The sequence below is a fragment of the Dromaius novaehollandiae genome, chromosome Z, assembly GCF_036370855.1.
Source record: "Dromaius novaehollandiae isolate bDroNov1 chromosome Z, bDroNov1.hap1, whole genome shotgun sequence".
NCBI lineage: Eukaryota > Metazoa > Chordata > Aves > Casuariiformes > Dromaiidae > Dromaius > Dromaius novaehollandiae.
In genome coordinates this window covers 30,115,143-30,128,575 of record NC_088132.1, presented here as the reverse complement: position 1 = coordinate 30,128,575, position 13,433 = coordinate 30,115,143, and the positions used below count along the sequence as shown (strand labels likewise).

Genomic DNA, 13,433 nt, shown 5'->3' with positions numbered 1-13,433 from the left:
AATTACATTACTTCTAGACCCCGCTCTTCAGATGCGGTATTCTGGCAGTAGTAAGTGCCTAACACACAGCTCTAGCGTACAGTTGTCTCAAGTACAAACTTGGCTTCATTCTCAACCCCAGCTCTGTCCCTGATTGAGGGTCCCGCAGTCTCGTGAAGCTCATACAAACAACCCATTATTAAATGTATCACTTCTATTACTGGGCCTAACAGCTCTTGCTGAGATACTTTACTTTATTGTGGTTTAACGCATTAGAAGTGCATTCTTACTGGCTCCAAAGAAGTGTTAGGATATAGGTCTTAAAGATCACAGCATTGCTGTGCACATATAACAGGAGCTCATGTTGAGTTGTCTGGCTGCTGTATTCCATCCATTTTGCTCTTCTGAACAAAAACATGTGGTTTTCTTTCAAGAATTCTTTGCTTTACCACATTCACATTGAAAGACAAAACCAAACTGTATTTAAAGACAAACTCACAAAAATTCTGCATTTTTTTGTGGTCTTTGTTAAAATACCTGACTATTCATTTTTTAAATAAAAATAAACTTTAATGTTGCATGTTCTACTAATTTTTGTACAAGGTGGGTTTTCATTATAGTTTAAAGAATTTTAAGGAAAGTAATGATGGCTATGAAGCATAAATAGAGCAGTTTTTTACATAAGAACAATTTTCTGCAGTGTCTGAGCTTTTCACAAATTCCTCTACATATCAGTTACTGATATTTTCAGAAACACTGGTAAGGACTGCAGATAAATATTTTGAACTAGTCTTATCACTATTAGTGTGTCTAAATGTTCTTAGAATCATTTGTCACAAACTGCGTAGTGTTGTGTTTTTCAACCCTGGTAAGTTAATTTCTTCTTGGATCCATATAGCAGACAGTGATGGACTTAATCCGTCCCTGCTAAAGATAGGTTTTATAGTCAGTAGGGTTTTCAGTCTTACAAGGTATTTCTGTATCTAAATGACCTTTTTTTTTTTTTTTTTTTTTTTTGCTTTTTTCCCCTGATCTTTTGGGCAGAGTTCCTGCTCCTCAACACAGCCTCCTAAGACTGCGAAAATAATGGGGTTATGTCTCCAGGATTTTTAACTGTCTGTAAGCCAGCAGGGCAAAATTAGGTAATCAGTGATCACAGCTGCAGACAGTCCATGAAAACTCCTGTTTTCTGCTAGCACAATGAATTCCTAAGGAATAGTTTTACTAGCTTTTATTTTTAACATCATCTTGCCTTAATGACAAAGATGAATGAGCTGTTTTCTGACTCACTGTTTTTATGAATCTCACAAGCAATCCAGTTCCCTAACTGTTTGAAACCCTGTTTTTAGTCATAATATAACTCTAGATATGCTGGGCTGCTGAAAAAGGAGCCATTTTTCCTTAAAAAAAGAAGGGCCCACTCAGGAAATTACATATCTGCCTAACTGGATGAGAGAAAGAATGTAACCCAACATGGTTTAAATTTGTAACCAAAGTCCTGTTTCTGATTTAGACAAAGCTGTTGTATGTATTATTAAAAAAGGAAATCTCTTCTCTGGTGAATGCTAGGGTGCAGGTTTTATACTGACCAAATTTAAAATGGGTTTTGAGTAAGAAATGGCAGAAAGGTTTAAATTCAGCCTAATCTTTCCTGAAACCTGACATACATGAAAGGTCACTTCTGTCAAGTCTGCCCCCTTTGTTCAGTTAGAAATTTCAGTTTACTTATTAAATCTAGCAGATCGACTCCATCAAGGATATCTCATCTCAAAATAATTGCTTCTGCCAGCGGTGCTTAGATTGCGTTGCATATTGCATAGCCTTCATTTCATAGCCTTCTGTTTCATTTGCATGGCATTACAGCAGTTTTTACACTCTGCTTTCCCTCTGTTTACGTCCCACTTGCAAAGGCTAACGCACAGAAACGGCATTCGCAACTAGAAGGTGCACAGCATTCGGCTGGGTCAGTAATAACGCGAGAAACGTAGTTGCCTGGTATTTTTTATTCCGACATTCCTGAGCTCAGAGAGCTCCCCCCGGCCGTCGCCACAGACGTACCGCGGAGTCTTGCCCAGTTCCGTTTCGCCTCTGATGTCGGGCGCTCTGCTTTTCCACCCGGGGCTCCCGCAGCCTGCGAGGCGCGCGGTGACGCCGGCGATGAGGCGCGGAGGCGCCGCCGCCGCGCGCAGGCGGGAGCGCCCGCCGCGGAGGTAGGAGCCCGCGGGCACCGGGGCGGCCGCGCGCAGGCGGGAGCGCCCGCTGCGGAGGTAGGAGCCCGCGGGCACCGGGGCGGCGCGCTCCGCCGGCCGCCGCCGCCCCCTGCCCGCCCCGCTGCCGGGAGGCGCCGCCCGGGCACGGCGAGGTGAGCGGCGGCGGCGGCGCGGGGCCCTGCGCGGTCTCCGCGGGCGGCGGCGGCCGGGCGCCCCTTTGCCCTGCGGGGTGTCGCTCGCAGGGTCCTCGGAATAACCCCGTGGTCACGGCCCCGTGCTCGGGAGATGCCCCTTGCTCTGCATATGTTAGATTTCCCGGAAAACCCGAAGATGGGGATGTTTGTTCAGGTCGTTAATTAACCTTCACCTTGGAACAAATCTTTCTGAATGGCCCCTCATCTTACGCCTTGGCAGCGCTTCGCTCAGGAAGAGGTATTTGTAACGCCGATTTTTTTTTTTTTTTTTTTCCTAAGGGGAGGGTGTTTCCAGTAAGATAATACACAGGGTGTTACTGGGGCGGAGAAGCTGCAGCGATTTTGTGGGTTTTTTTTCCCCCTCGCTGCCTGTCTAAACCTACTCTGCTCCTTTTCCTAATCTTGTTTTTTAAGATTATGTGCGGGTACTCTTAATCGTGACGCGAACAGGATGATTCATATAGCGCAGAGAAAATACCTCACACAAACTGTTCTCTTAAAGATGACTTTAACTCGGACTGCTCACTGAGATCCTTCTCAGGTATAGTTTTTTGTCTAATTTTGTCTTCATACACAACTTCTTTCAGGTAGCAGCAGCGCTATCTGCAAGTACAGCTAGGGAGCATGTTTCAGAGCTCTTACGTGTGGGTAATTTAGAAGAGTTTTTGTCAAGCTACCTTTGATTATATCGTTTCTTTCATCAGCATAGACTTCAATACCCCTAGGATTTTTTTAACTACAAACCTTGTGGGGTTTAAGCGAGTTTAAGTTTAATATGACATGTAAATTATTGTTTACATTCTTTAGAATTCATTAAATAAGATGTGGCATATTGTGGGTGATCTGTGGGTTTTATTAGCTCCTTGTAAAGCAGGCAGTTAAAAGAGGAAAGGTAAACTGCCTGATACGGAAAATACTTAGTGGAGTCAGGTAACAATTACTCTCTCCCAACAGAGATACACTTTTTCAGTATTTTCATACTTTTACGAACTGGTATTTATGTTTTAAGATCCATTGGAACAGGAAGACTTAAGATTGGAACTGAGAAGTATCAAATGATGCTTTTTTTTCTGAGAATGATGCAAATGCAGTTGCTGAACCTGTTGGGCTCTAAATGCCGCTCCTTCTCTTCCTGTTCCTGTGAAAAGAGCAACTTGAGAATTTAAACAAATAGTGACTCAATGACATCCTGCAGCATCTGTGTTTAAATGTTTCAAACTGGCAACGATGCAGAGGAAAAAGACGCTTGTCCAAAGTACTGAACTTTGGAAAGTGGCTGTTGCTGGATGCTTCAGGGAAGTGTTTTACCTTTCAGCCTGCAGTTTGTGGATTCCTGTGAAAGATGACTAGGAGGAGAGAGCCTGTTTCCAGCAGCCTTGAAATCTCCACTGGAAAACATTTATTCAACCTCTTTGACTTGTAAATTCCAGGAAAAAAGTCACTAAACAACTAAAAAAAACCCCCCAAACACTCTTGCTCTAGAAAAAGACAGCAAATTCGAGTGCCACATTTTATGATGGTGTATTAGACGTTTTCTGATCCCTGTTGGTAGTCAGCATACCCTTGAAATCATGAAGGTTGTTATTGGCTGTAACTGCTTTGAGACAGCGTAATTATGAATGCTCATACTTGTCATTAACATCTAGCCATGAGGAAAGTGAGCAATTACATTTGCTTTTCAGTGGCTTTCGTGTTAACTGTATATGAAACTAGAAATAAAATTTTATGTCTGACTCATTTTATCACCTCTGTTCTCTTCCTCCCAACCCTCACCTTTTTCTGGAAGAGTGGTTGCACAAACACTTGCTATCTGATTGACTTAAAAAATATTATTTTTTTTTTTAATCAAACACGGCTTCTGACACTCTTAGTCTTACCCGGTCATGTCTAGGTATAGGTTAGGAGTGTGGGTATGCCACTGAAATGACAGCCACGGGTCTTGACGGACCAGAACACCTGGTCCAGAAACCTTCTTTTCCTCTGATCTCGTTTCACCCAGTAATCCGTTATATGATTTTCCCCAAAGCAGATAAACCGGCTCATTGAATAAGAAATTAGGATGTCAAGTCTGGGAGTCTTCGATGTTTTTCCTAGATTACGGTGGTGGGGGAGGGCCGAAGCGTTACCCAGGAGGCCCGCAGTGTCTCCGAGCACTGGGTCTGTCCTGCTTGTTCCCGCTCGGCGAGTCTGCTGCGGGCACGCGGAGCTGGGCCCTGCGAGCGGGGAGACTCGGCTTTCCCTGCCGGAGCTGGAAACGCACAAGAAGGCCTGCTTCGTCTTTGCCTGTCCAGTCTTAGTCTTGAGTCAGGGCATTTGGTCATCTTAACTAGTGGGAGATACCCAAAGTAGGCTTGTTGGTGTCCGGGGGGAGTACGGTAAAATAGGAATTGCTCAGTGTACTTTATCTTGGACGTAGCTCATAAAGATAGCAAAGCCAAAGACTGAAATCTGCTGTTCCCAAATCAGGCATTTTATGTACTACCAAATATATATGTGAAACAGCATCTGTTTTTCACATCTGTAGTCAACATTCGTGAAAGATGGATTCCTTTGTGTTCAGTAAAATCACTTGCTTATCCGCAAAATCAGAAACCTGTTTTTTTGCAACTTAAATAACTGCGCCAAACCAGAGATTGCCTGGAAAACTGTATGTACAAATACATTTCCATATAAATGTATTTACTAAGCTAATGTGCTTATCTTTGTAACAGCATGTGTGTGTATGTGCATTGGTTTGTGACAGAAAATCAGACAATTTTCTTTCGTTTGTTGGTTTTTTACTGGTGAGGAAGGACATATCATTATTGCAATTGAGGTGATCTTTTGGGTCTGCACTACTTAGATTAGATGGGAGATCTTTGTGTGTGTTTCGACTCCATGTTCCATCTCTTTCCTCCTCCGTTTACCTTTCCTTCTGTTAAGTATAAAAACGTATTTCTAATTGACATAGATTATTTAAGGGCAAACAGTGCTGGATTTTCCAGAGGCGAAAGGGTATTGAAGTCAAACATGCATTAGCGAGATCAATGCTTGCTTAGTTATAGCTGAAAACACCAGAAGAGTCGCTCAGGCTGCTCAGTTTGTGCGTGGGGAGGGTTTTCCAGCATTCCTTAAACATTGTGTCCTGCCTGTGCTTTCAGGTGCACCGTGATTTAATCATGCTTGTTTTGCACAGTGTTGTTGCTCTGCCTCTGAGTCTTTGCAAACTGAATAGGTAGTCCGATATATTTGTCCAGTAGCTATTTTCAATGCAAGTTGTTACTGCTAATAAAATGGGTTGCTTTCTCTGCTTCTAACTGCCAGGAGAAAAATATCAATTGTTTCATTCAAAAATGAAATTTTTGAAGTTTGGAGTGATGCAATGTGTCTTTCAGTATTATATTGTATTGTTTTTTAATCTAGTCAGTCTTGGTTTTGTGCTTTACAACCGAAATGCGTCGCCCCAGCCCTTTTGCTTGTGGCATTGCGGTTACCTCTGTGGCCCTATGGCTGTCCGCAGGGACTGTGCGCTGCGTGTCTGAATTTTGCTTAAGCGAGAAACTGAGGCTTTGGGTGCTGGACCTGTACACCCCCGTGTGTGTGTGTGTGTGTGTGTGCACTCATGGTGTACGCACACGAAGTCATGGGCTTGCAACCCAGCAGCTGCTGCAGAAGCTGCAGCCTGAATAAGGAAGCAGCATTTTTAGTAGGCCACGTTTTACTTTTTGGCTCAGCATATGCCCCATCCCCAACTGTAAATAAGTGCACGTAACCATTTCAAATGAACAAACAGATTTGAAATATTTACCGGTCCGTCAGTCTGTGCACTCCCTGCTGAGGGAAGAGGAGGAACAGCCCTACCTTGGTTTGGATCCAAGGAGGGGGTGTTTCACAGGAGGCTTTGCTCTGGCTGCATGTGCCTGTTAAATGTGGGTGAGCTGTTGAAGGGCTGGGTACTGGGCTTGTGGTAAAATCGACATCTCTGTTGCTTGCTAGCTGTCAACGTTATCTTCTGCCCCTGTGATATGTCCTCCTGCAAACCTTCTGAGAGTTGCTACCATTATTAATCAAGTACGTTACAAGCTGTGAATTGCATCCATTGGGAAAAAGAAATTAATTTATTTAAGAGCGTGCACCTTGTGAGACTGTGCGATGTATTAACAGTAAATCCACCTATTTCATATTGAGTTAGTGTCTTGCAATGTGTCAGTATTTGCTGTCTATTTGGTTTTCTGTGCTATTGTTTCTGGCTTTTGTCTGCTGCAGTGCAAGAAGTAAAAAAGTTGATCTCAACTTGCGAGAAAGCAATTTGTATTACAAATCGTGCTGAAGGCTCCCGGTGGAGTTTGAAGATTTGTTGAGCTAGGTGCTAATACATTCATTAAGGCCAGATTTTCTCTTCTGGCAGAACAGATGCGGCCTATTTCAGACAGAATTACAATTGCCCGTTGTCCCCACTTTTTTGTTAAAATGTGCTGTGCCATAGAAACAACCCAAGGCTCAAAAGCAAGCAGTACCTGCTGATTTGTCAAAGCAAGGTTATTTAATTTCTGTTAGGAGCAGAAGAAAGCTGTAGTAAAATTTCCCATTGAAAACAACAGAAGTATATGTTTAATTTTTTTTCTCTTTAAGATTATCTTTGAAGTTAGTTCATTCAATCTGATTTTTTTTTTTTCAAGTTTGGATCCAAAAAGTTAAAATAATATTTTTCAGGGGGAAAAAAATGAAACCACCCCAGCCTGGAAAGCAGAGTGGAAATTACTCCTAAAACTGAGAGACTAAACTTGATTACTGACTAGAACGAGATAACAAGGAATTAATCTTCTATGTGTAGACCAGTATTGTCCAGTTAACTTGCTGTATGGAATACATGGTAGGAAAATGGCTTGTTTGTTCCGTTTATTGCAGGTTTTATCATATTTTTAGAAGTATGCAAGCCTTCTCGCTGACAGCCCATGTGAAGCTTTTATGTGGGAGCTATTAGGATGGTATGGCCTTTTTTCATCCTCCCAATGGAAATATCTTGACAGAAGGCTTTCATTGCTAGGTGTAGTCCTTTGAACTGAGAGCTGTTGCAGAATTATAGTAGAAGCTTGATTGTATGTGTAAAGTCATTGTAGCAAAGGATGTAATGTAACATATGTATTTTAATTTGCAGGTTTCCACACTGCTGTTTTTTTTGAAATGATAGGGCTAGGAAACAGCCGCCGAGGGATGAAGTCTCCACCTCTTCTTGTAGCTGCGCTCCTGGCATGTATCATTGTTTTGGGCTTCAACTACTGGATCGCAAGCTCTCGCAGCGTGGATTTGCAGGTAACGCTCCTGTTGCTCCGCGCCTGGTTCTGTACTCGTGTGGTTAATAAACGTGGTCCGCAACAGGAAGACTGCTTCCGCCTGCACGCGGTGAGATAGCAGCTTTGGTGTGTCGCAGGGATGTTTGCAACTATTGCAGTTGTTGCTTATCAGTAGGGAGAGAAGGAGCAATGCCTGTTTGCAAGGGGTGCAAGGGACCCGAAGACCTGTGTGGATGGTGCTTGTTACTACTCTTCGCACGAGGCACTCAGCCATTTTATGCTGTTTCAGTTTACAGGCATGGCAGATGCCCTCTTGTTGGTTTTCTTCTTTTTCCCCACAGTATGTTGCAAACCAGCACTTCATTTTTAATCTGAATGGGCCTCTGCCTACTCGTTCATATCCCTACATTTTTTCTTTTATGTCCCGTTCTTGCTCAGTAGAGTAAGATCAACTTCTTTCAATATATGTTGGGCAAAGAAGGATTCAAGGCAGCTTCTCCATGTGCTCACTCCTTCCCACCAAGTACAAGGAAATCAGCGGATTCAGAGAGTATCTCACAATCTGAATTTGTATTTCTTAGGAACCTTTCCTAAGGAAAGCAAACAAAACTCATGTGGGATAATTATGCTCTCTGCTATTTTGCAATGGTAACTGTATGCTCTGTGCTCTGGAGTTTGGGTTTGTGGTCCTTACAGGGCCCTGCATTCTCAAGTTGAATACCACATGGGTAAAGTTTGTGGTTTGTGATTATGTGTGCAGGGTGGTTCTTTTTTAAAATAAAACTGAAAACCTGGCGATTAGAAAGGGCTGATGAGAGGTCCTCCTGTGTTTTTTTCTATGGAATCAGTATTATTTCTTCATACTTGAACTGGATTTTAGAACTGATTTGACAGCTGCAGAAACCAAACTCGTGTGAAATCTCAGAGTCGACACTATTCGAGCAGTATGTCTTAGCTTTTCCTTGGTGGGAGGGGTACGATACCATCATTCTGGGACTTAGCTCAACTCCTGCTTTTCCTTCAGTCATTGGCCTCAGCACAGTGGCTCCCAGCTGTTAGTAGCTCTGTCCAGACCACTGAAGCTTTTCTGTGCGAGCATGTTGCAACTGATAGTGAGGAAAAAATCATTAGCATGCCAGCTTATTCTTGATCTCAGTAACCTAGAGGAATGAAGTCCTGTTCACCGGTATTGATTAATGGTATTATGTTGTACAGTTCCTCCAAAGTAAGCTTGAAAATCCTTTCACTTCTGTGTCATCACGCACTCTGAATAAAAGCATAGCCCAGGATACAAGTGGAGCTTCTGAAGCACTATTAACGCATTCATTTGTTGGCAGGACTTTGCTACTGTAATGATTAAAATGGAGTAAGTGCTCTTCTGTGCGCCTTCAGCTCAACTGCAAACATTTTTCCTTCCCCTCCCCCGTCCATTTTGTTTTGCTCTCTGTGGCAATGCTATGGCGTAGACGGGCAGTAATATGCAGCGTACTATGGTGTAACAAGAGTTGCCTTGGCAGCTGCTGTAAGTTTTTATTATATCCAGTTTTCAATCTATCAGGAACCCCCATGTTTTTCTACCTGGGTAAATTCTGGTGAGCTTTTTTTTCCCTCTAGCTATCTTTGTTTCTAATAATTTTGGGTTAAGAGAAAGACATTGACGGTTCTTCGGCAACAAGGAAGAGAACAACCTCCTGCAAAAATTAAATTGATACTTCAAAAGAAAAAAAAGAAAAGCCTTGACCACATCTAACTTGATGCCTTTACGTTACATGTGTCTGTATTTGTGCATGCATCTGTGAGACAATGTTGAATTTTCTTTTGATTGTCACCGCTCTTTGATCAATCCAGGAGGGAGAGTTTCTGACGTAAAATGAGTTCTTTGTCTACGCATCTTTGTGTGACAGGTATGTGCAGTTAGCTGCTTGCATAAAAGTTGGACAGAGTTGTCCATCCTGAGCTCCTTCCCAGGTCTTACAGGAAAACCTGCTGATTATTTGAGAGATGAGTTTTCTCTCTAAGCTAGTTTAGGATCAACACTGGAAGTGCAGTGGTATCAGAATTGTTTGGATGGGATTTAGACATGTTTTGACTTTGCACTGCTTTTTGGGAAAACAGAGGGTTTTTTACATGTTTGTTTTTAAGCTGAACTATTAAGGCTGCTTTGCATTTCTCTTAAAATCTTTAACTGAGGTTTTGATGGTCTGTATAGTATATGAACTATTGATTGTTTGTCCAAGACTGTTTTGTGCGTGTGTAAGTGACTGGTGGATATAACTAGTTGAGGAAAACGTTTTGATGAGATTAGTATTGTTAGTCTGTTATTTCCCCTGAAATGAGGTGGTCCCTAAATGCGAAGGAGAAATGTCAGCAAGAAGAAAGATGGATTCACCCACTATCTATTTCATTTCTCTCTGAGACGTTTGAATACATTCTCCTTTTGAACCGTCGCTTAGAAGAAGCATTTCTACTTGTTTTTTGCTGATTTGTTTTTGCTCAGAATCGGATCATGGAGCTGGAAGGCAGAGTCCGCAGAGCAGCAGCAGAGCGAGGCGCAGTCGAGCTGAAGAAGAATGAATTCCAAGGAGAGCTAGAGAAGCAGCGCGAGCAGATTGATAAAATCCAATCCTTGCACAGTTTTCAGATGGAAAATGCCAACAGACTGCATCGGGAAGAGAAGGTAGGCCTCTTCTAGCTGCCATTTACCCTGAGATTGCAGTTTATCAGGACATTCCCTGCAGTAGAATAAGGTTGCTTAAATGTTCCAGCTGATGGTTTTGCGGTGGATTTTTGTGTTGTGAAATGTATAATACATGTATTATTGCGTAATATTTAGTAAATGGAAACTGAATGCGTATTGTAGCCCTCGGAGTGGTAAAAGACTTGTTTAGCGGTCTGTAATAGAGAAATATTTTAACTGAAAAATGAGGGACGAGGGAAAGATAAAAGCATACAGAATGAGCCAAAATCTAGATTTTTATGATTCCACTTCATCAGCTTTTAAATGTGCAATGTTAAAAGCTGCAAGTGACAGCACTTGTGAAAAATACCTCTACCCCTGCTGTAAATCACTGGTACATCACATGGTGTAATCACCTCGGGTTGGCCTCTGGCTTTCTTTCCTCTATGCTAATGGTTTAAAACTTAAGGAAAAGAGGAAGCTGCACCAACAGGTGTATCTGTATTCCCTTCTTAAGCAAGCACAAATGATCGTCTGTTTCTAAATATATTGCAAATGGTGTGGCCTTCTGCTTCCAAAACCTGGTGGTGTTTGGAGACATCCAAGTAAGTGTTAAGAGGTTTACCATTAGGTGATAGCTTGCTGCTCAAAATGTGTGGTGTACAATGCATTGTGTGTGTTAAAACTCTTGTAAATGAAACATCACTAGATGAATATTTGGAAGTCTTGGAGAAGGAAAAGCTCAATAAAAATCAAGGTGGAAGTGTCTGACTAATATGCACATTACTGGCATATATCTTTAATTTTTTTTCAAATCATTTCTATCTGAGCTCTTCAAAGAAGTAGTAAACCTATTCTTTTTCTCTATTTTGGGACAGACACATTTCTTTGATAGTTTCTCTCTCCTCTTTTGAATTCAGTCTTTGGGTATGCTTTGAAAAAAATGAGGTGTGTTTTATTTGTTTATTTAGTTATTTTTAACTGTACGTACTTAATTAAGATACCCCTGGATATTCAGACAGGGTTGTACCACGTAATCGGGATTGTCCCCTCAGCCTCCTAGTTATGAGTTGTGCGGAAGCTGTTTACCTTCACCGTCCTCTGTGAAACTACCCCTGTTTGCCTCTTGGAGTTTAATTTGTGGCTCCCCAGTCCTTTGAGAAACCCTTCGTTTTGTTTTCACATCTTTTGCGTTTCATTTCCGTCCTGCAAGTAACAGAGCATATTAATGAATGAAAAAATATTTAAAAAAAGAGAAAGACAAAGTGGAACTGAATATTTACTTAATTTACTTTATAATCTTTTTTTTTTTAACAAGGGAAATGCATTTTATGGTTCCTTCTCAGTAGTAGATTTTCCTCTGCTATACTTCCTTCTTCTCTTTAGAATGGTTATTATATTAGCTGAGGTGTTGGCATAGGAGGTTATAGAGCAGATTAGCAAAACGGACAGGCACCAGGAGCTGGTCGTAAGAACTTGCCCACGAGTTCCAAGAGATTGCGTGGAGGAAAAGGTGTCTCAGCCAAGTGGGGTGCGTAGCCTTTTTGCTTCAGACTACCGTGGTATCAGCGAAATGAAAGGTGGCTTGTGCCGGTGGTGTGTGTTGGTTTGTTTGTTTTGTTCTGTTTTTTTGAGGACGTGGGGACATAGCTGAGACAGCTGAGGAAGAGCCGTGGCAGAAAGGCTGACGGTCCTGAGTGGCGTGGTGAGAGGAGGAGACAAGGAAGACCAGGAGAGAGGAGGAGACAAGGAAGACCAGGAGAGAGGAAGGGAGACAGATGTTGGAAGAGACAAGTTCTCCATTTGCTAGCAGACATCAAATGGAAGAAATCAGCAAGTAGTAGTTCAGAACGAAGAAAAGAAATGCTCTCCATGCAGTGCGTAGTAAAGCTGCAGGCTTGTAATGTCCATAATGTCTGGTTGCAGCAGGTCTGTGCAGGTTAAAAAGCAACTGGATAGACGCAGTCAAACACCTGCTGCCCTCACCCCCACAAATATGAAGATGTGGTTTCTGGCTCCAGAAGTTCCTGAGCCAGAAGTAGCTGGTGTTAGAAGTATGTGGTGGTGAATTACTGCTTTATGGCTGCCTTGGTGTTCGTTTGGCATCCAGCATTAGAGACTGTGCTACGCAAGGTGGATTTGGGGGCTGGTTTGGTGCAGCTCTTGCTGCCTCGTCGGTGCTTTGTCTGCTCTCCTCCTAAAATGCAGGTGTTTGAGAATGGTATAATCTATGAAGTTTGCTGTTGTAATCCCGGGGCCTGATGCTGTAGGAAACATTAGATGAACAGTGATATAATGGGCTTCCTTATCTCCTGTCGGCTGCTTTCTGTGGTTGGAAAACAGCACATCTTAGGAGACTAAAGTAGTAGGAGGAACATGTGTGTGTCTGTGCACTGCTTCGTGGCAAATTTAAAATTCACTCTTTTGGCTGCAGGTCAGCAAATACCCCACATAGATGTTTATTTTCCAACTCTGCAAGTTGAGAGCAGGGAGAGTTGTTTTTATGAGGACCAGTGTATTTTAGAGACCTTGTCAAAAGATGCTATTGACCAAGTTGGCCTGGATTCATCCACTCTAAAACAGGAATGCCTCTGACATGGGGAGGGTGAAGGGAAAAAAAAAAGCTTAGTTTTATTAACTAAGGACCTTTATATGAAGAAGCTCTGCATGGGCAGTGGTTATTTGACAATCGGATGCAGAATATATGAAAAGACCGTCTGTGAGCCTTTTCATGTGCGTGTGTATGTAGCTATGGATACACATAGATATGCTTGTTTATTTGCTCCAGAGATTCCAGTGGCATCTCGAATTCCTGAGAGGCAAGTACTGAAAGTCATACTTTCTGGTTGCAGGAAACCGAGCCCTTAAACTGAACCGTTAATCCCTGAGGGGGAAATACTTACCTCGTCCAGCAGCGATGAATGAAAATCCGAACCCTGAGTCTTTTCACTGTCTTTCCAAGTAATAAAACTACTTCAGTGTAGCTGCACAGATCTTTGATAAAAAGGATTTTGTTTAATTTTTATTGTTCTTAACAAAGGAAAACAAAAATGTATTCCACTGATATGTAGGAGTGAATGGTCTGTCTCTGAGAAACTTT

The 13,433-nt window shown here is 42.3% G+C and overlaps 1 protein-coding gene across 8 annotated transcripts in view; it reads left to right on the top strand.

Moving 5' to 3' along the window:
* Nucleotides 1–13,433, top strand: part of LOC112978777 (Golgi membrane protein 1) — a 55,495-nt gene that overhangs the window by 16,744 nt on the left and 25,318 nt on the right. For 2 of the 8 annotated variants that reach the window (XM_026092489.2, XM_064502380.1), the window contains exons 3-4: nt 7,521–7,675; nt 10,154–10,333. In XM_026092489.2, the coding sequence (XP_025948274.2) occupies nt 7,547–7,675; nt 10,154–10,333 (309 nt within the window). In that variant the 5' untranslated portion in view covers nt 7,521–7,546. Of the gene's footprint in view, nt 1–2,035; nt 2,190–2,301; nt 2,622–2,731; nt 2,925–7,520; nt 7,676–10,153; nt 10,334–13,433 lie in introns of those variants that run through there. The other 6 variants (XM_064502381.1, XM_026092490.2, XM_026092488.2 and 3 more) reach the window with 6 other exon arrangements.